Raw genomic sequence first — 20254 nt, 5'->3', positions numbered from 1 at the left:
GATTTCATTTAATAAAGCGCTTATAGACCCTAACTATAATTACGAGAATAATTATTACAAAAATTTCGAGGATAATAAGGAAGATGTCTATGGGGATATATCTAGTCAAGTTGCTAGAGGAAGCAGTTAAGGTAATTATCTCTACTACTCTCTCCCTATTCTCCTAGCAGCTATAAATATATATATTTAACGGCTAGCAGTAAATCTAATAGCTATTAAAGATAGTATAGCTAACCCTAACTTAAAAGCCGAAGGCGATAGAGCCGATAATAACACTAGCAATAAAGCTAGTAAAGCCAACAATTAACTAACACCTTATAAATTGGGTATACTCTTCTCCTCTATACAATAGCTTTGCCTAACAATTATTAGGTAACGGAAATAACTGTAGTAATAATAATGAGGGTGAGAAGTTACCTTCTTTAGAAGAGTTTAAAGATCTCTTCAACGTATCTATATATAACTATATTAAACTTATAGCGGAAGATATTAATAAAATAAACGGTCTAGTTAAGAGAACTAATATTATAACTATTCCCTAGGCTAGTCCGCTTACTAGGAAAGAGAGCAATTATAAAAAAGGGAATATTAGAGGCGAATTACTTTTAACACCAAAGAAGCGGAAGCTCAAATAGCTAAAGCGGAGTAGCGTTATTAATTATAATTCTAACAATTCTGCCAAAGATAGCAGCGGGCATAATGAGGGTAGTAAGGACGGTGGTCCACGACCCTAGAAATAATAAAAGCCGCCTACCTCTTGTGAAAACTTGGCCCCCTAGCCTCCTATTGGCCTTAACTCTTAATACCCCTAAGTTAATTATAACGATTACTAAGCGATATTTACTACATAGCCCACTAACCCTTTGCTTTTGGGGCCTACCTCTCTTTATAATATTAAACTACTGCGTAACAAAACTAGCAACTTAAGCGAATATAATTATAGCGGCAACGACGACTAGGGCGGCGTTTTAAACTCAGAGCCTGCTATAAAGCATTATACCCCATAGTATCGTGCCTAGTATTATCGCTATCGCTTATAGTCTATCTTGCGGAGATCCCGTGCTAAAGATAATAAAGCCAATAAAACAACCGTAGACGATAAATGGGAGATCTGTAAAATTCTAGAGGAAAGAATAACTAAGTTAGGGCTCGAATATAAGGTAGCTTAGATGCCTACCTAGGTTTATAAAAGCGGGCTTTTAAATGCCAAATATGCCCTTAAGTCTTATAAAAAACGCGTCTAGCACGCCAAAGTTAAATAATAGATGTACTCTTCTATAGAGGTAACTAAAGTAAAGACTAGAGCTGCTATACGGAAGGGACGGGGCTAATAGCTTAGGCGTATTCTTATATTTTAGGTAATGGATCTTTTGCTTAGAAATCTATTTTTAGTTAAAGTCTTGTTCTTAGCTAATACTATCCCACTAATTATCTTATATGTAATATTAAAGCCAGAAGCCAACCCAATAATAGTATAAAACCTATAAGAATAACCGCCATAATTTATATTCCTTACTCCTGCCGTTAAGCAATACTTATTAGGTCTTATATTTAGCGCTGCTTATCTACACCTTATTACCTTCTTTTCCTTTAGCGCTGCTTTCCGCTTTACTGCCTTCTTTTCTTTAATATTACTAGTCCTACTAATCGCCTTATTCCTTTTTTAGGAAACATATATATATAATACTTCCTATATAAGAGTCGCGTTCTTCCTAGAAACCACCTTTTAAGGTCATTCCACGCCATGCCTTTTTCCTTACGCATATCCACAAGACGTTTCTCTTTATCGGCTATCTATAGTTTCTCCTTTACGGCCTCCTCTTTAGGCTTAGGCCTTAGAATCTTATAATAGCGCCTGCATTCCTATAGTATTCTACCTATAAAATGTCTAGCAATTTCCTCCTATAACAATTCTTTATTAAGTTTTCCATCACATAAGCCTATAAGGAGGGCCTTATTATCGGCTATTTATAGCACTATCTAGGCCTATAAGGTTTTATTTATAACTTTAATCTTTATAAACAAAAGTAAAGGATAAGGCTGTATATTATTTAATAAGGGAGACCTACTAGTAATACGCCCTAAAACTCTGGAGGTATGCCGAAACTTAGGTTAGGCCTTTACTTAGGTAGAAGACGATGTAATTAATAAGGAAGGGGAGCTAGATAAGCAATATATAGCCATTAAAATTAACTATAAGACTAAGGTTATTAGGGAGTAATATAGGTAGCTTTTAGTAAGCTATCCTATATCTACTCTTCCTTTTATAGCACTATGCTAACGCCAAGCCTTATATAGACGTACGAGACTACTTAGCAGCGGCTCTATCCTTTAGGAAAGTATATAGTATAGCTTAATAACCTCTTTACCAGCGTTAAACTATTTTAAAAACTTTATAAACTTGGAGTTAGAGCGGCTAAAATAGTTAGAACGACAAAGACACAAAATAAGGAGTAAGGGGATGATTCTATTAATATATGCTAATCCTTTAAGTTTTAAAACTCTATTAGAAGTTACGTCAAATATATAAAAAGTATTAAAAAGTATTCCCTAGAGATTGCGTCTCTCTAGGGAGATTATCAATTAGGTAGGATATTAACTCCGTATATTTCTACAGCCGTCATCCTTAAATACCGGCGCAGGCCGCTTCTTACTATCGTTAGTGCCTTCCTATGTACTTATACCTGTTAAAATAATTCCCAGCAGCCATTTCTAGCATTCCTTAGCGGACTATCTCTGCTTGGGTTCCTTATATAATAGTCCCTTTAGCATAGACCTAAACGTCTTTAGCGTACTTACTATATAAATAGGGATCACGTTATAAACCTAGTCATTATACTGTTTGGGACTTAGCAGGCTATAGGAGCCCCATATCTCTAAGTTAGGCTCCTAGTTAGTTAGAAGTTCCAGTATAATAAGTCCAAAGGACTATATATCGATGGCTTTAGAATAAGGTAGGTTTATTATATAGAGTTTAGGGGCCATATATAACACTAAGCTAGTAATAGTCATTATATTTCCTAAAGCCTTAAATTTTAATTCTCTAAAGTCGGCGATCTTAGAAGTAAGCCCGTCGTCGTTAACTCTAATAAGGATGTTTTCTGGCTTTAGGTCCTAATAAGCAAAATCTTTATTATATATGGCAACTATTCCGTTATAGACCTAAAGTATAAAGTTAGGAATGTTATAAGCGTCAGGTTTTATCAAGTCAAGGCTATACAAAATCCACTCCATAATCATCTACAGTGGCTGCTAATTCTCTAGTAATATTAAGTCGATTACCTTTACTAAGTTTGGCTAGAAGAAGGATAATTAATTAGCACTTAACGGCAACGTAGTTTTAGTGGCGTTTACTTACATACTCCCCAAGCTCGATTATATTCTTATATTCCGCTCTTAATTCTTCCTATACCTTTCTTACTATACTATCGTCGTAGTTCCTTAAGTATGGCTCCTTAGCGGCGAAGATAACTCTAAACTTTAATTCCTATACCCTTATAACTAATACGTAACTTCCTTTCCTTTCTAATCCCCATTTCTGTATATATATAGTATTATCTTTTCCAAATCTAAGATTGCTGGTTTAGTTCTTATTTATCTTAGCCTTAAGACTAAGGAGCTGTCTTAGTAGGGAGTCTAGAAGTTCTTTAGTAAATTTTACGGCTTTTTCTCGCCAACTGCCTTCTTCCTCGCGCGATAGGATCGGACGCCATGCCCAGAAACTAGCCGTTTGAAGATTGATAGTAACTAGGTTAGAGATTTCTATAGATGATCCCTATATAAGGACTACTTCGCGGCCATTACCATCGATTATATAAATAGGATTTGTTAATAGCATCTTTACTCTTAGGCGTCTTATAACTGGGCTAATATTAAACCTAATATGCCGCCTGCTAATGCTAGTCTTGTTATTCTTAATAAGCTAGAGGTTATATATCTTAGTTTCGCCAGAAGAACTAAGGAAGCATCTATCTAGATAATAGTAATCTCTAAAAGTTAGGGCAAAAAAGGGGCCGGTAAGCTCCTACTCCTTAAACTAGCCTCCCTTCTAGTTCGCCGGAAGAGCATTAATAGAGGGAGTAAACTTATATCGTAAATTCTCGGACAATATAAGGATATTAAGTGTACCCTTAAAATTTCTAAGAATTAAGAAAATGTTAGAGAGATTAATAGTCTTAGTAGGTGCTATAGTTATAGAGACGGGAAATAAATTAATAGGGCGAGTGTTAGTGGGTGGCGGGGATAAGAGGACCTATAGACTTATACTAAAGGGGTGCTAAGACCCTAACTTATGGTATGGAGTGTACTAGAATGGAGGAATGGTTGATCTAGATTATATAATAACGCGAAGGGTTAAACCTAGCGTGCCTTAGCGCTGACCCCGCCCCTATATTTTACTACCCTCGCCCCTATAGAGTCGCTAGCTTTAGGCCTTATTATTCTAGCTAATACCTTACTAGCTAGAACTAATCTAGTAGTTAGTTTTAACTGCTATGCTTATTATGCTTTCTTTGCTAAGTGCTTCTTTACTATCTATATCTCTTAAAGGGCCGAAGCTTCCCGAAGAAGCTTTACCTTAGGCTACCAGTAGGTCTAGGTCTTAATCAATAGTCGGCATTCCCTTACTTGCTTTAAAGAAAGCCCGTATTACTTTAAGAGATATATATAGAACGCCACGATACCCCGCTAGCTATCTATAGAAGGCATCTCGTCCATATCGTATTTGCGAAGAGTATTTTGCTAGATATGCTCACTAAGCGCGTCCTTTAGATATTAGGCTTTGCATTCCTAGTATTTGGGCTAAGTAATATTCCGTTAAAGCTTATCAACTTAGCTTAGTGGAAATCTGTCGTGTTTTATTTCGTATAACTATTAATATAATTGCTAAACGTCGCTAGTTAGGAATTTAATCTTAGAAGTCCGCCGGGCCTCTTTTTTTAGGAGTCTAGCCAGATCTACAGCCTTAATAGGTGGTACGCTGAATTTAGTAGGCGTGGCTATCTTATAGGACTATTACAGCAGAAGATTTTAAGTGTCCCTAACTATAAGGAGGACGTGTATAAAATAGAGGAGTTTTCTTAAGAGATTCATTAAGTAACCGAGATAGTTTTTTTAACAAGTAATAAAAAGTAGTCCGGTAATAGTGAAGGCGTAGAGATTAAACGCGTTGTAGTTAATAACGGCGAATAGAATTTGCCGCGGCGGTACGTGTTATATTAGCCATCAGCCACTAGCTATTAGCTACTTATAAGGTATACATCCCGTTCTATAACCGCTTTAAGTTTATAAGCCAAATATTTAATTTAATTAGCGATATAACGTCCTAGCTTTATATCTTAGCACTATTCTTACCTTCCTAGAAGGTAATAGCCATAGCTCTAAATGTTAGACTACATAGTAAGATTTGGCCTTAGCCGATAGAGCAGTAACTACTTTACCTATTATAAGCAACTAGTATCTAATCTAATCTAAGCTTATCTCCTTTAGCTATTTATATAAACTCTATCCACCTAATTAACCTCTAAGGTTACTACGGTTAGAATAGCCCTTATAAATAGCTCAACCTAGTTTCCTAGATATAATCATTTAGGTTAGGACTTGGCCTTGCTCGCTAATACCGTTATACCTACTAGTACCCTTAATTTTGCTATAGCAGTCACCTAAAAGAAATGGTTGTTTTAGCTTACTTAGGCTACTGTCTAAGCAGTTAAGATAAACTACTATTTTCGTTAATCCTATACTGTTTATAGAGAGCATTGGCCATATATTAATATATTAAAGTATTTATTCTTACATCGCGACTATATTTACTAGGCATTTCACTCCTATCTCCTAGTATTTTATGCACTAAGCCTTTATAGTATACTGGAGATAAGTACACTTATAGTAAACCTAGGTGTAATTATATATCTAGCAATATATAGTAAGCCAAATAGCTATAAATACTAACTATAGGATAGCTCCCCCTATAAGTTAATATGTATATAGCTAATAAAGCTAAAAAGAAGTAAAATATATATATTAGAAATATATATAATGTCACTCTTACTACTATAAGTATCTTTAGAAATTAGGGAACTCGGTACTTATAGTAACCCCCACCTCCTCTATTACCTATAAACCTAGCCCTTTACTATCTTTAGGGTACTCCATATATTAGCCCTATATAGAAATTGCCAAAAAAAGTTTCTTACTAAATACTCTAACTAGTTTACTAGAGTACCGCACTAGGGATAGTTCTTTCCTAGAATTACCTAAACTTCTTTACCCCTTTTAGAATAAGCTAGGCATTGCCTCCCAGGAACCTAAACGAATTATTAGCTAATTTACCTTAAAAATAACCTAGTTTTATAGTTAATAGGTTTTATCTACCGGCATAGCTATAGAATGAATTTAAGTAGAAAAATCCTAACTAATTTCGCCAATCTGGTTAAGATATTCTATAGAAAATTGATTATAGACGCTAGATATAGTATATATATTTTAGTAAATCCAAATAAATTCAAAAGGAGTTAGAAGGAAAACTAATAAGATAGTAAAAAAAAGCCAGAAAACTTATTAGATATATATACTTACCTTCAGCCTTCCTTAACTAAACCTATATAAACTTATATTATCCAGTTTGATCTATATTTTATTAATATAACCTAGCTTCTATATCCTTATCAAGTTATATCCCGCGTATACGGTATAGACGCTACCCCGCCAACTATCGGCCAGCTATAAGCACTATTTCGGCCTCTATAGTAGTGGTCTAGGCATAATATCATTGCTTACGTCTATCCCTAGGTAGAAGGTTAAGGAGATATTTCGCTCTAGTGCTAACTTATCCTCTCTATTTAGTTATCGACTTAGGAAGTATAACTAAATGCTACCTAAGATTAATAACGAATTACCAGCCCCTTATCCTAATAAAATATATATAAGTAAATGGGTTACTATTAGCAAAGCAAGCCTTAGAAAGACTATAGCTTTAAATAGTAAGTTTTTAGAAAATACATTTATAAGTAAAAGGCTTAGATTAACCTACTTTCCCTATTATCGTCCTACCCTTAGCAAAATTATTAAGCGAGCCGAAAACCCCAGAAAGCTAAATCCATTAGTTCTACTATATAGAAGAGCACCACGTTAAAATTAGGACTCTTAAACTTTTATAACCTCTCTAATACTAAGGACCAAGTTTCTACAGTTCTAGTAACTCCCAGATCTAGTTTTTTCAATACAGCCTCCCCCCCTAGAAGATACGCAAATTAGGCCAATATAAATTCTTTAAAGTTATACCTTAATTGCTTATACACTGGTGTCACTAGGAAGTACTTATATATTAAAACATTTACTAGGATATTATGTCTAAATACCCTAATTTATATAATTTAAGTAACTTCCTACTTAGATATAATAATTAGATAAAATAAGGCTAAGTAAATAGGGTTTATACCCTTCTAATATATATAAGAGTAACAAACAGCGAAGTAGGTACTAGAGGCATAGTGTTACAGTACTGTAATAAAGTAGACTAAATAACTACGTTGTGGTATAAAGAGGGGAAGAAGGTAGAAAGGGGGTATTGTATATAAATAGTAGGGCCGGCCGCCAAGTCGCTAGTAGTGGGCTAGCCAATAGTAGGGAATAGTACGAGATAGTATGAAATAGTATGCGTCAGGTTAGTGCCGTAACAATACTCCTCTCCCCCAGACGGTTTAGTCCCTAAACCGAATAGATAACTTAAAAATAGGCAGTATACGGGGTTGCTTATTTTCTACCACAAAGATATTAGTTCCGCTTACCGCCCTTAACCAAGCCAATGGCGATTTTCTATGCCGGGCATGGAAAATCCTAATTGGTTAGTTTAGTGAGTAAGGTCGGCAGAACTCTACACCACCACCTAAATCGGTCCGTGTGGCGTTTCTTGGTAAGAATTTGGCCAATTAAATAACTTTAACCGCCGGTTAAAGTTCTATAACATCTTAACTACCACAAATTTTAATGCGGTAGTCGGCTGTGATCTTGGCGTGACTTTTCCTTATCTTGTACCCAGTCTGGGGGTCTTAGCTTCTTAGGGTGTTGCTTATAAAAGCGCTGTATAGCTTATTCGCAACCCTTTAGGTCTTCCTCTAGCTGCTAGGTTATATCCTTATAATATTTCTATTTAATCTTATAAGTTAGGCCCTAGGGGTCTTTATTGTGTATATTAAGGATTTTCTTAAACTCCCATTTGTCTTCTATGTTGCCGTTATTATCTCTCTCTGCCACTCGTCCTTATATATTACGGCGCTCTGCGGTATTAATATTTACTTAACTAGGGATCTCTTTAGCAGCCTAGAGGCGGACCTTAGATGTATAAAAGGATTTATTTACTCGGATATAGTCCGGGAGGTCTATTATAACTACCCCTTGGTATACTGCGAGTACGGGGTACAAGCCGTCCTATTTGTCGTCCTATTTCTTCTTAGGTCTATTTATCTTTATATTTTCTAAGCTAACTATAACTATATTACCTTCGTAGAATAACGCACTCTTATCCCTACGGGTATTAGCATTATCTTTATAGCGTTACTATAAAATCTAGGCTAGGGCCTTAAGCTGTATTAATATCCGCTTAAAGCGGTTGGCTATAGAGTCTGCGCGGAAGAACTCCTTCTTTACTTGTACTAATAGTGTCGGTAGGTAGGGGCCAGCAGGCTTAATTCTAAGGCGAGGGTTAAAGCCGTAGTTTGTAAGAGATAGGAAGATGCCTATACTTTTATTAACTTAGTTATTTATAGCAAACTCGGCGAGCGGCAGGTAGTTAACCCAGTCGTCCTATATAAAGCTAACAAAAGCACAAAGGTATTTATTTATGGCGGCGTTAATAATTTTAGTTTAGCTATCCGTTTCTAGGTGCTAGGCTAAGCTTAGTCGCAAGATTGTCTTAAGGCGTTTACTTAGTCGTCGCTAGAAGTCGCTGACAAATTATATACCGCGATTAAAGATAATTGTGCTTAATACACTATAGAGCTTATATACGTTGTTAATAAAGCCATTAATTAACTCCTCTATTAAGAGTCCTATTACTAGAATAAGGTATTATATTTTAGTTAGGCGGTCTATAATAATAAGGATATATTCGTATACCTTACTATAGTGTTAGCATACTAGCAGCGTTGTAATATAGTTAATTAAGATATTAGTTTACGGGCAGGCGGGTAATTCTAGTAGCTTTAGGAAACCGGGCGGGGCAGAATAGGGGGTCTTAGTGTGAAAGTATAGGGTATAGTCTTTAATAAAGGTAGCCGTAAACTAGGAGATTCCTAGCTACCAGTATATTTGGTTTAAGAGGTTAAGAGTCTTAACCTAGCTAGGGTAATTAGTAGGGCCGCTGCTATAAGAGCGATGGGTAACTTTTAGGTAGAGGTCTAGGGCGTTAGGGACGAAGAGATGTTAGCGGAAGTAAATCTATCTGTTAATGATACTATATTCTAACTTATCGCAACAGAGTAATTTCCTAATTTTCTTTAGCTAACGGCGAGCTTTCCAATTACGTAGGGCTGCTACTATATCTCTTACAAGTTCGTTCTCCTGGTATCTTAGCCGGATTAACTTATCTAGTAACTTTTCGGCTATTTTAGGGTCTAGAGCGGCTATAAACTCTACGTCGTTAGAGTTACGGGACTTATATAGTAATTCTTTTAAAATTATAGGGTTAACTTTTTAGGGCGGTATAACGACTTAGGCTTAGTGGCGGAGGCGTTTATTATTAGCGTCCTTAGGCCTTATTCCTAGTAGCTAGCTTAGGGCATTAGGGAGCGTAGCTTTGCTGCCAGGTCTATATATAATTATAAAGTTAAACTATAAAAGGAACTCTGCCCACTAGACTTAGCGCTAGTTTAGCTGCTTAGTAGTTATAAACGTTTATAGGTTTTTATAGTCGGTAATAATTTTAAACGGCTCCTTAGTCCCTTACAGCTTAAGACACTATTCCTCTAAAGCCTTAACAATAGCTAGGAGTTCTTTATTATAGATCTTATAGTTATATTCTAGCGCGGAGTGCTTTACGGAGAAGAATGCGACTAGTTTTAATTTTCCGTTGTCGTTATACTAGGAAAGGACTTCGCTAGAAGCCTAATTCAATACATCTATCTCTACCACTATTTTCTTCATATAGTTATAGTATACTAGTACTAGTGCCGAAGTAAAGGCTCCCTTAAGGGCCTTAAACAATTTGGCTTGTTCTAGTCCCTATAGCCATCCAATATCCTTCTTTAGAAGTTTTGTTATAGGTATAGCAATAGCAGAGTAGCCTTAGATAAATTGTTGGTAGAAGTTCGTAAAGCTAAGAAATTGTTATAGTTCTTTAATTAATGTTAGGTCCTTCCATTCCTATAAGGCCTGTATCTTCTTAGGGTCTATAGTTATACTATTAGTTAAGATAATTAAGCTAAGATATTTTGTTTTAGTAAAGTAGAACTTAAACTTATTAATATTAATCTAAAGTCCAGCATTGCCAAGTCTTTAGATGACTTCATTTATATACTTAGTATGCTCGGCGCGTGTTTTAGAAAAGACAAGGACGTTATTAAGGTAGGCAGTGCAGTAGTTATTAAGGGCGTTGTATAGAATATAGTTAATATAGTTTTAAAACATAGCGGGTGCGTTATAGAGGCCAAATGGTATAACTAGTATCTTATAGAGTCCAAACCGGGTAATAAATGCTATAAGCCATTTATAACCCTCCGCAATCCGGATCTGGTTAAACGCAGCAATTATATTAAGTTTAGTAAAGTACTTAGCGCTATAAAGTACGTCAAGTGTCTTATAGATTAGTAGCAGTGGGTATTAATTCTTAATAGTGACTGTGTTTAGGCCTTAGTAGTTATAGTAGATTTATATACTACCGCCGGGCTTAGTAGTAAGGAGGAGTAGTACGGTAGCTGGTAAGGTTAATTCACGGATAAAACCCTTATCCAGTATCTTATTAATCCACTTCTTTATATACCTAAGTTTAGTAGATAAGAGTGGTCTATTTTTATAGTATAGGGCTTAGTTTCTAGGGGTAATCTTAATTTTATAGTCCTATGGTTAGTAAGGGGGCAGCTTATCTACATTTTTAGGGAGAAAGTGCTTAATATATTTACTAAACTCCTTTAATAGGCGTTGTAGAATGTCTTCGCGGGTTAATCCTGGTTTACCTTTTAGGAATTTTTTAATATTAGTATCGACTATCTTCCAACATAAAAGCTTAGGTTTAGTTTTTAGATTTATTTTAAGAAAGTTATAGAAATAGGGGGGGAGCGCTTTACGGGCTTTCTTTATTATATAGTCGCCTTCTACTAGCCAGCGAAAAGACCTTTTTAATAGGTTTAGTACTTCTATTAGGCCTATAGGCAGCTCTTTAAACAGCTGTCGGTGCTTATCTTATTTAACTAGTTTTACCAGCTCTGCCATATAGATCCTTATTACCTTTACGTTTTTTTATTTACAGAACTAGGTAAAATTAATAGCATAGGTGCATTTAATATTGTCTAGGTTAGGGCATGTTTAGCTCTCTAGTGCTACGGCTAGGCTGGCATAGCTTAGTTAGCCTAGGGGGGCGGAAACGAGGCGGTAGCTCTGTATGGTACGCGCGGGAGACAGGTATAAGGTTGGGCGTTACGGTGGCGCGGTTTCTATTATCCGGGTTTTAGTAGTTTTATAGCCAGTCCTTGCTATAACGCGAGCTATAGTGTGCGTATATAGCATATAGCTTAGTTTTAGGTATCAGGCTAGGCGGCCAGGGTTTAAATAGTGCCTAGGTTAGGGTTAGTTTCTTAGTAGTAGCGGTGTAAAGCGAACCTTCTTCCTTAGTCTTAGTAGGGCTAGCTAGCTCGTCGTTTTGGTCTTAAGTGCTAGGTTAATCCAGTCTTCTATTATTTTATTTCTTTGCAGCTATACGGGCTCCCCTTTATTAGGAACGTCTTCTACTATTAGGGCTTTATATATAGTCCTAGGCACTAGGCTTAGTAGTACTAAGTGTCCATATAAGGCGTCCCTACTAACATTAGCTATCCCCTATAAGAGGTAGTGCCTAAAGTAGTAGTCTAAGTTAAAGCGGATTTTAAGTTTTCTAAAGCTAGGACGGGGCTTATGCTTCTAAAGCTAGGGCATACTTAGGATAATTAGGGTAGTAGGCAAGAGTTTGGTAATAAAAAAGAGTATAGCTTTAGTATGGAGGCCGATTAATATTTAGGCGGTAAAGTAGTCTATAATAAGCAAAGTTAGGATACTATCTGCAAGGCGTAGTGGCCTAGGTGCTAGTAGCTTCTTAGTTATAACGTTATACTTTCTTATAATAGACTCTGCGTCAGCAAATGCTATTATAGTACTACTGGAGTCTACTAGGCTTACTATATTAATATAAACTTGGGGGTATAGGTTACGTAATAAGGAGAGTTGGGTTTAAATAAGGATTAATTTCTTATTACTATTTGCTAATCTAAGATTAAGTAGCAGTTTACTAATAGAAAGGACTAATTAATTTAGTAATAGGGACCTAATCTTCTCGTCTTCCTCCTTATATGGTTTAAACCCTTAGGCGCAACTTAGTTTAAGGGTCTGCCTTTTAATGACTAGGGTATAGAGCTGTCTTAGCGGGGCGGTCTAGTGTCCGTCTAGCTGGCGGTGTTTATCTCTATTTTGGTCAGGGTATAGGAAGATAATACCTCGCCAATAATATAGCCGTGTTCGTATTTGCTAGCGCGAAGTCGCCAATACTAGGCGTTGTTAACGGGTTGGGCTCCTATATAGGGCATAGTTTAGAGTAACTAAGCCGTAGGGTTAAAGGGGGGGGGTCGTCCGCCGCGGCCATAATAGGCTCCGCGGTCGCCGCGTCCATAATAGACTCCATAGTCGCCGTATCCGCGGTTATTTATTCACGTTGTTTAACGGGGTGGCATTAGGACTAGGTTTACTATCTTAGTGGGGTTATAGGTATCCTTTTAGTGGCTAGGTAGGCTATAGGCAAGGTATAGTCTATTATTAACACGGCGCTTACGCTCCGTGTTTAAGATTTTATTAAGGTCTATAGGTTCTCCAGTTACTACTAGGGTCGGGGTTAACATAGGGGCAGGGGCTTAGGCAGGTAGGCGGTGGTTAGCGTTCTTCTTAAGGTTAGCTTAGTGTGCATAGTTCGCGAGNTTCTTAGCGAATATATCTATCTGCTTACTCCAACCTATATAGTCGCTGTTGTTAATTTTATAGGCTAGTTTAAGTACCAGCTCTTCCATCTTTAGAGAGATNAACTTTTAGAGTAGGTCCACCTTCTATTCGTCTGTTTTCTTAGCGCGGACTATTAGCTTATTAAGCTCTCCCTTTTAGGACTAGTAATTACGCTCGCCTTAGGGGAAATGGTTAAGCTTATTCTTTACGACTTAGGTTATATTAAGGACCTCGTAGTAGGCAGTAAGGTCTTTAAGCATATCTTCCTTGGTAGGCCATTTTTACGCAAATATATTATTTAGGTTCTTGTATATAAGCTCTAAGCCCTACTTAATAAACTTATAGGCCTTATCCTCTAGCATATCCGAGATATAAAGGATCTAGGACTAAACTATGTTAAAGTAGTCCTAGTCCCGGTTGAAGACTCCCTTAATCTTAATGTGCTAGGTCTTAAAATTAGCTTATCATTCTAGCGGGGTGCCTTTTCCGCTAAATATTAGCGGGTCTTTAGATCTTCGTTTTTTCTGCTAGGTTACTACCGTTATTATAGGGGTTAATTATTTTAGAACGGTAATAGTCTCTGCCTAGGAGTTAATAGTTCCTATCTAGGAAGCGATAAGGGCACTAAGGTTTTCGTTGGCTTTCTTATTGGCGGTGTTTATATTATATATACACTATAGTCCTACTTTAATGTTATTAAAAAACTTATTAGTATAGTTAATAAGGGTAAGGTAAGCTTTGCTAGGCTCAAAAGTCTTAGGGTATAGTAGGGAGCGGTGGATTGTCCACGCGATATTAGGGTATGTCTCTATAAATAGGTCTACAAAAACGTCGCGGGGGTTCTAGGTTTCGGCTATTTCGGCGTCGTTAGTGTCGCCTATTTAGGTACTAGGTAAAAACTAAGGATTGTTCTAGAACTGTGCTAGGGATATATCGGTTTTAGCAGAGGCGCGCGCAGGTCGCGATTGCTCTAGGGCGGAGGTTAATTAGCTAGGGTATAGGGAATTAGTAATTATGATGGGGCGCAAATTAAAGATACCACAAACTATTATAGTGCTGCAATAAAGTAGACTAAATAACTACGTTATGGTATAAAGAGGGGAAGAAGGTAGAAAGGGGGTATTGTATATAAATAGTAGGGCCGGCCGCTAAGTCGCTAGTGGTGGGCTAGCCAACAGTAGGGAACAGTACGAGACAGTATAAAACAGTATGCGTCAGGTCAGTGCCGTGACACATAGTATTTAGCTAGCCTAGTAGGAACGTATATAGATAGAGTTATATAAGAAGGTAATAAAGGTAAGGTAATAGAGCGGGGCGTAAAATATAGAGTAATTAGGTAAATAAATATTCACGGCCTTATAAGCCAACGTTTGCTATATAGTAATAGTACCAACCCCTAACTTTAGCTAGCTTTAGCCACCTTAAAACCTAAAAGCCTTAACACTTTCTTAAGGCGCTAATACCAAAACCCCCTAGTTATAGACGTCTGTAGAGGAGATCACTATTATCCTAACTATCCGTATTAGCCGGTTCTATTAACTTACTAATTTCGCAGTCTTATTTGTTAATGCGATAATAGAAATAACGGAGAAGCGGGTAATAAACTCTATTTACTTAATTTTATAGGAAAATAAATAGAATAAGTGACGACGGAATGGATAAAGTGGAGAAGATATAAGGATAATTAGGCTATAAATGCAAGCGGTAAAATAAAGGGATTTAGACTAGCTTAGCCAATAGGTATAAAATGAAACTAACTGAAATAGTGTCTAAAATATTCTAGGAACATTTTAGAAATACCATTTCGGCTAAGCCTGTACTTATTTATTTAATCCTAACTACCCTCCTTTACTCTAAAAATATTAAGTAAACTAAAAATAGTTAACCTTATAGCCATTCTTAATAAGTATTACTCTAATACTATATTACGCACTATATTTAAAGACGTAAGCGGAATATCAATCTTTAGCCCTTTTTATTTAGCTAACTTCTTTTAAAAAAGTGGAAATCCTCTATAATATTATTAAAGCTATTAATCCTAAAAAACTCTTAAACCCTAATATAAGGTTAAGGACCGTACGTGCGCAACAAGCTGTAAATAAAGTAAAGACTCTCGTATTTAGGACTTCACTTATACCTTTACTAGCTAAGTAGAAAGAGGAACTAGCAAAGTTCTTTAAGCCTTAGAGCCTCTAGCCTAATAACGCTAAGTTTAAGTCTAATAGTATTAAGCTTAGTAGTGTTAAACCTAATCCTAGCGGCGTTAAACCTAATCCTAATAGCACTGTATCCAATCCTAGCGGCGTTAAATTTAAGCTTAATAATATTAAGTCTAAAACCAAAAGCACCAAATCTAAACCTAAAATCGCTAGACCTAGACGGAGGGATATTAAATCTAAGTTTAAAAACGTTAAAGCTAAAACAAAACAATCCGACCTAAAGGCAGAATTCTACTAAAAAATCTATAACATATAAAAAGTTATATATCGAAAAGAAGCTAACGCCATCCATTAGATTTTCTATATACTATTCTTTTATAATCTTCTAATCCAGTTTACTAATAGGGAAAAAAACAATATAGGACTTCTACCCTATGGAAAGGGACTTGGTTCACTTATTAAAAAGGTTTATATATAAGTTATAGGTAAACTAGCACTTTCTATAACGGCTAATAATATCGCCACGTAGGCAAAATTTAGGTAACTATATTATCTTATCGGTGCTAAGGTAGGAGAGAGCGCTTAGTTCCTACTTATGGATTATATCTCTAGAGATAAGTAGGTCATATTCCTAAGTTTACGTTATTTAGTACTTACGTACTACCTTAAATAGATAGAAAAGGTCTTAAAGACAGCCTCTAGCTTAGCTAGCATTTTTAAACCTATTAAGAAACTAATCCCTAAAGAAGTAAATAAATATAACGCGAATAAAGTGGTGAAGGGGATCCGCGACTTCTAGTTAGAACTATACCGATTTTACTTAGAATTACTAGGGCCTACGAAACGGTATCTAAGTATAAATAACTCAGGATTAGCTTGTTTAAAGCGGCGTTAAATACCTAAATAAACTATTAATTAAACCTTTCCTAAGTCTAGCTCGCAACCCCCAGCCAAACTAAAAGCGTATTTAGTAAATTAGACGGCGTAAGAATAAGTAGGCAGAACAAATTATCTAGACTCTATTAAGACGAACAGTTATAGCATTTCTAGTAAGATTTAGACAATATTAGTTTAAAACCCTACTAACTTACTAGGCAACGTATATTAATAGACACTACTTAAAAACTTCGATTTCGCCAATTTCCGGTTAAACTTCGTAGACTTCGGTTTAGATTTTGCTACCTTTACGCCAGAATTAGCCAACTTTAATCTAGACTTAGATAACTTTAACCTACTTAATCCCAGTATAAAAGCATCTTAACTAGGCTAATAGGAGATAGAATACTACGTCCCTGCTAATAAAAGCCGGCTTGCCGGATATATAAAAGATAGTATACCTAGGCGATAGGACGATATGTTTATAGGTGGCTTTATTAATAGATATATCTTTATTAATAGATATATCTTTATTAGCGGATATATCTTTATTAGTAGATATATCTTTATTAGTAGATATGTCTTTATTAATAAATATGTCTTTATTGGTAGATATATCTTTATCGGTAGATATATATATAGATAGGCTCCGGATATTAAGAGGAATAATAAACTAATCTTTTAGTATTCCTATTCTGGCTTTATCTTTTAAATAAAAAACTACCTAGCTTTTTAAAAGTAGCTTAGCAGTTAGCATATATACAGAAACCTATACTAGCTCCGCTTATAGTTATATAGAGCCCAGTTATAGATAAAGTCCTAATTTTATTACCTAGCCCTTCTGTAACGCATTTCTCCAAATTAGGCTCTAAAGCTTTAACCCAAACATTTCCTCTATTACTAAGATACGAGGACACTAATTTAATATAGTTAAGAGCGTCTAGTAGGACCTCCTTTAAATATTCGGGTATGGATAGCGTCTATATTAGGGAAACTATTTTTATAAAAAGGAAGGGTATTATATAGGGCGTTATATAATTAAGTAGCTAGAATAGCAAAGTCTGCCTAAAGATCTTAGCATTTAAATTAGTAAAGTTTAATAGAAGTATAACTACCGCTTTACAAGCGTAAGTTACCGTAGTGCAATAAAAAGGATTTAATAATGCCTTTCGGTAGAGGGGCTTAGTAGGGCTTAGTTAGGCATTCGCTGGCCGGCTCGTTAGGCTTATTTTAGTTAGGCTAAATCCAATAGCTTCGCTTATATTCTGCAGTAAGCCTTATTAATTAACTAAGCCCCTTATAGCTAGTGATAATTATAAGGCTAAAGTCGCGCGTGGCGTCCTATTACTATCTAATAGGCTATTAATATCGCCTTTTATACCATCTAGCCTCCCAAAACGGCTTTAAGCTATCCTTAACTTTACGGATTACCAGTAGCCCTGCATTTAATTACTTCTATAAAGCGAGGCGGTATTTACCCTTTTTTTATAGCGTTTACCATCTCTATACATAAATAATACTCTATTATCTGCGATCTCAGCGTATATACGCAGGTTAGTTAATCTTAAGCACACTATACCCTCTATTACGCACTAGATTACATTCTAAAACTAAGAATTACCTATTTAGGCCTTTAACGGCAAGAATTTACTTTTAATCTAGATTATAGAGTTACATTACTAATACCTTATTTATTTTAACACCAGCTCTTAACAGTTTACCTACCTATAGGATTAAGCCATATACATATAAGTTTAATCCAAAAACTTCCAACTAAAGCGCCCTTATTATTATAGTGCCGACTAAAGGTATAGGCCGTATTTAGTATAGCCCAATCCTTATTTACCGCATAAATAGTCGTTCTAAGACCTCCCGCCCGACCCTTATCTATTATTACCTCCTTACACCAAAATATTATAGAGAGTAAACGTTAAAATCTTCTATATCCCTATATCTTATTCCAAACCATAAAGCGATTTAAGACATTTGATTATATTTATCTCTTCCTTCTAACCATTTCCTTCCTTTTCTACACCGTCCAGTCTTTAAGGTTGTAGTCGTTATCAATTATATAGAAAAAGCAGCCCGCTTATATATTGTGGATAGTAGCAGGAGTTATAGCCAGCTATATAAGAGTTTAAATTTTATAACTACTAGCAGATTTTAATGGTACTGCTAGGTTATAGAAGGTATTCTCCACACTATATCCTAGCAAATTACTATATATATATGCGTATAAACCTACTCTATATAGAATATAGCTCTATACTAATTGGATATTTAAACCTTCCTAGAAGTTCTAATACTTATATAAAGTAGCATTTAGATACTTTTATATCTTGAAATAGTTCGGTTACCTCGGAAAAGAAATTATTATTTTAGTTTTTTCCTAACCTCCTATACCCTTAAAGCCACCCATTTAATCCTCTTCGCTGTTAATTAATTAACGACCAATATCTATAGAGTTTGGCGTCTTATAACACTAGTTTTATAGATATTTCTAATAGCCGGGCTCTCTATCCCACATAAAATACCTTAGCTTACTAAAGCTAAGCCACTACTTATAGAACAGCCTTAAGCTAGTAACACTAAAAGCTAGGGGGATTATATAGAGGATCTTTTAGTAATCGTACCTTACCTGCGGCCAAAGGGCCTAGAAATATAGTTTTTAATTTATATAGTGGGTATCATATAAGTCTTAAATAGGCCACTAGTGATTTTACTATTAATATTAGTGGGTACACTTCTGACTACTCTTAAGCCTTTTAGTATATGTATTTATGCCGTTTTTTAATAGTATTTACTAACTAGTTTTTAAAGGTCCCTTACCCGTTTAAGAACTTTAGTTCTATATAGGGTCGCTACTTTACTTTCTTATAACACTGCCTATACCACTAGTAAAAGCGCAAGTTATAACGTCTTTAAAGCGCAATATTAAAGAGGGAGCCCTTAGATATATTATAAAACTATTAACGGACTTCTATAATGATAAAAGCTCTGTAGAAGTTATAGAGGTTATAAACCTAGGAGAACGGTTTATTAATTTTATAAATTACCTATTGTTTAACACAATGCCTTCTATAATTAATATTATCACTATTACAGTCTATCTGTCGCACTTTATTAATGGATATATTGGACTTATCGCAATAGCCGTAGTTGTCTTGCAAATCTGGGCCGAACTCGCTAAGAATCCTAAGCTTTTTTGGATGCGTTAAGATTATACCACAATGTGATATAGGGAAAGCCAGATTAAATATAAAGTAATAAAACATTGGGAGCTGGTAATTTCAGCTAACTGTTAAGATTATAAGAACCGCTAACTTTCCTCTATATTATCGGATTTCATCATACTAATACGGCGAATGTCTTGGCTGCGCTTATTTGCCAATTTAGCGGCGCATATAACGAAAACGATCGGCCTAGTAATCGTAGTATAGCTCTTAGCTTTTCGTATTATAAAGGGTCTCGCACCTCTAGGCAGCTTATTTATTCTAATTCAATCCTAGCTAAGCATATTTGAATTTATAAACTTTAACATAAGATTATATAATATTCTTATAGATTGCCTTAGTTTAGAAAAGCGCTTTTCCAAACTTCTTTAAGCTAGGCCATTTATTGTTAACAAAGAAGGAGTAATAAGCCTTAAGGTTACCACTAGGCGTGTTAAATTTACTAATATCTTATTTTCCTACGCGGATAGTAACCGGCCGGCGGTAAATAAGATTAGTTTTACAGTTAAGGGCGGGAAGACTGTTGCGCTTATTAGACAAAGCGGAAGCGGCAAGTCTATAGTCTTTAAGCTCTTATAACGGTTTATTAACCCTAATAAAGGGGACATTAAAATTAATAGCCAGAATACCTATAATGTCACGTTGAGTAGCCTATAAGATAATATTGTAATTGTCCCTTAAAGCCTTAACTTACCAAATAAGTTAATTAAGGAAATTATTGTATATGGGCTTAACACTAAGGCTAATAAGATTAAGGAAGCCTATAAAGCCGCTTATATATATAACTAGATAATAGGTCTTAAAACCTAATAT

The 20254-nt window shown here is 35.6% G+C and overlaps 2 protein-coding genes across 2 annotated transcripts; one reads left to right on the top strand and one right to left on the bottom strand.

Annotated features, from left to right (window-relative positions):
• Nucleotides 1-2928: 2928 nt before the first annotated feature.
• On the bottom strand, nucleotides 2929-3114 carry K441DRAFT_549135 (uncharacterized protein; the record flags this gene model as incomplete). Its single annotated transcript, XM_067642990.1, has 1 exon — nucleotides 2929-3114. A coding segment is annotated over one exon (186 nt), but the record flags the coding sequence as incomplete, so codon positions are not given.
• Nucleotides 3115-19813: 16699 nt separating this feature from the next.
• Nucleotides 19814-20020, top strand: K441DRAFT_549609 (uncharacterized protein; the record flags this gene model as incomplete). Its single annotated transcript, XM_067643014.1, has 1 exon — nucleotides 19814-20020. A coding segment is annotated over one exon (207 nt), but the record flags the coding sequence as incomplete, so codon positions are not given.
• Nucleotides 20021-20254: the final 234 nt, after the last annotated feature.

The sequence above is a fragment of the Cenococcum geophilum genome (genome assembly GCF_001692895.1).
Source record: "Cenococcum geophilum 1.58 unplaced genomic scaffold K441scaffold_11, whole genome shotgun sequence".
Taxonomy (NCBI): Eukaryota; Fungi; Ascomycota; class Dothideomycetes; order Gloniales; family Gloniaceae; genus Cenococcum; species Cenococcum geophilum.
This window is presented reverse-complemented; position numbering and strand designations above follow the sequence as displayed.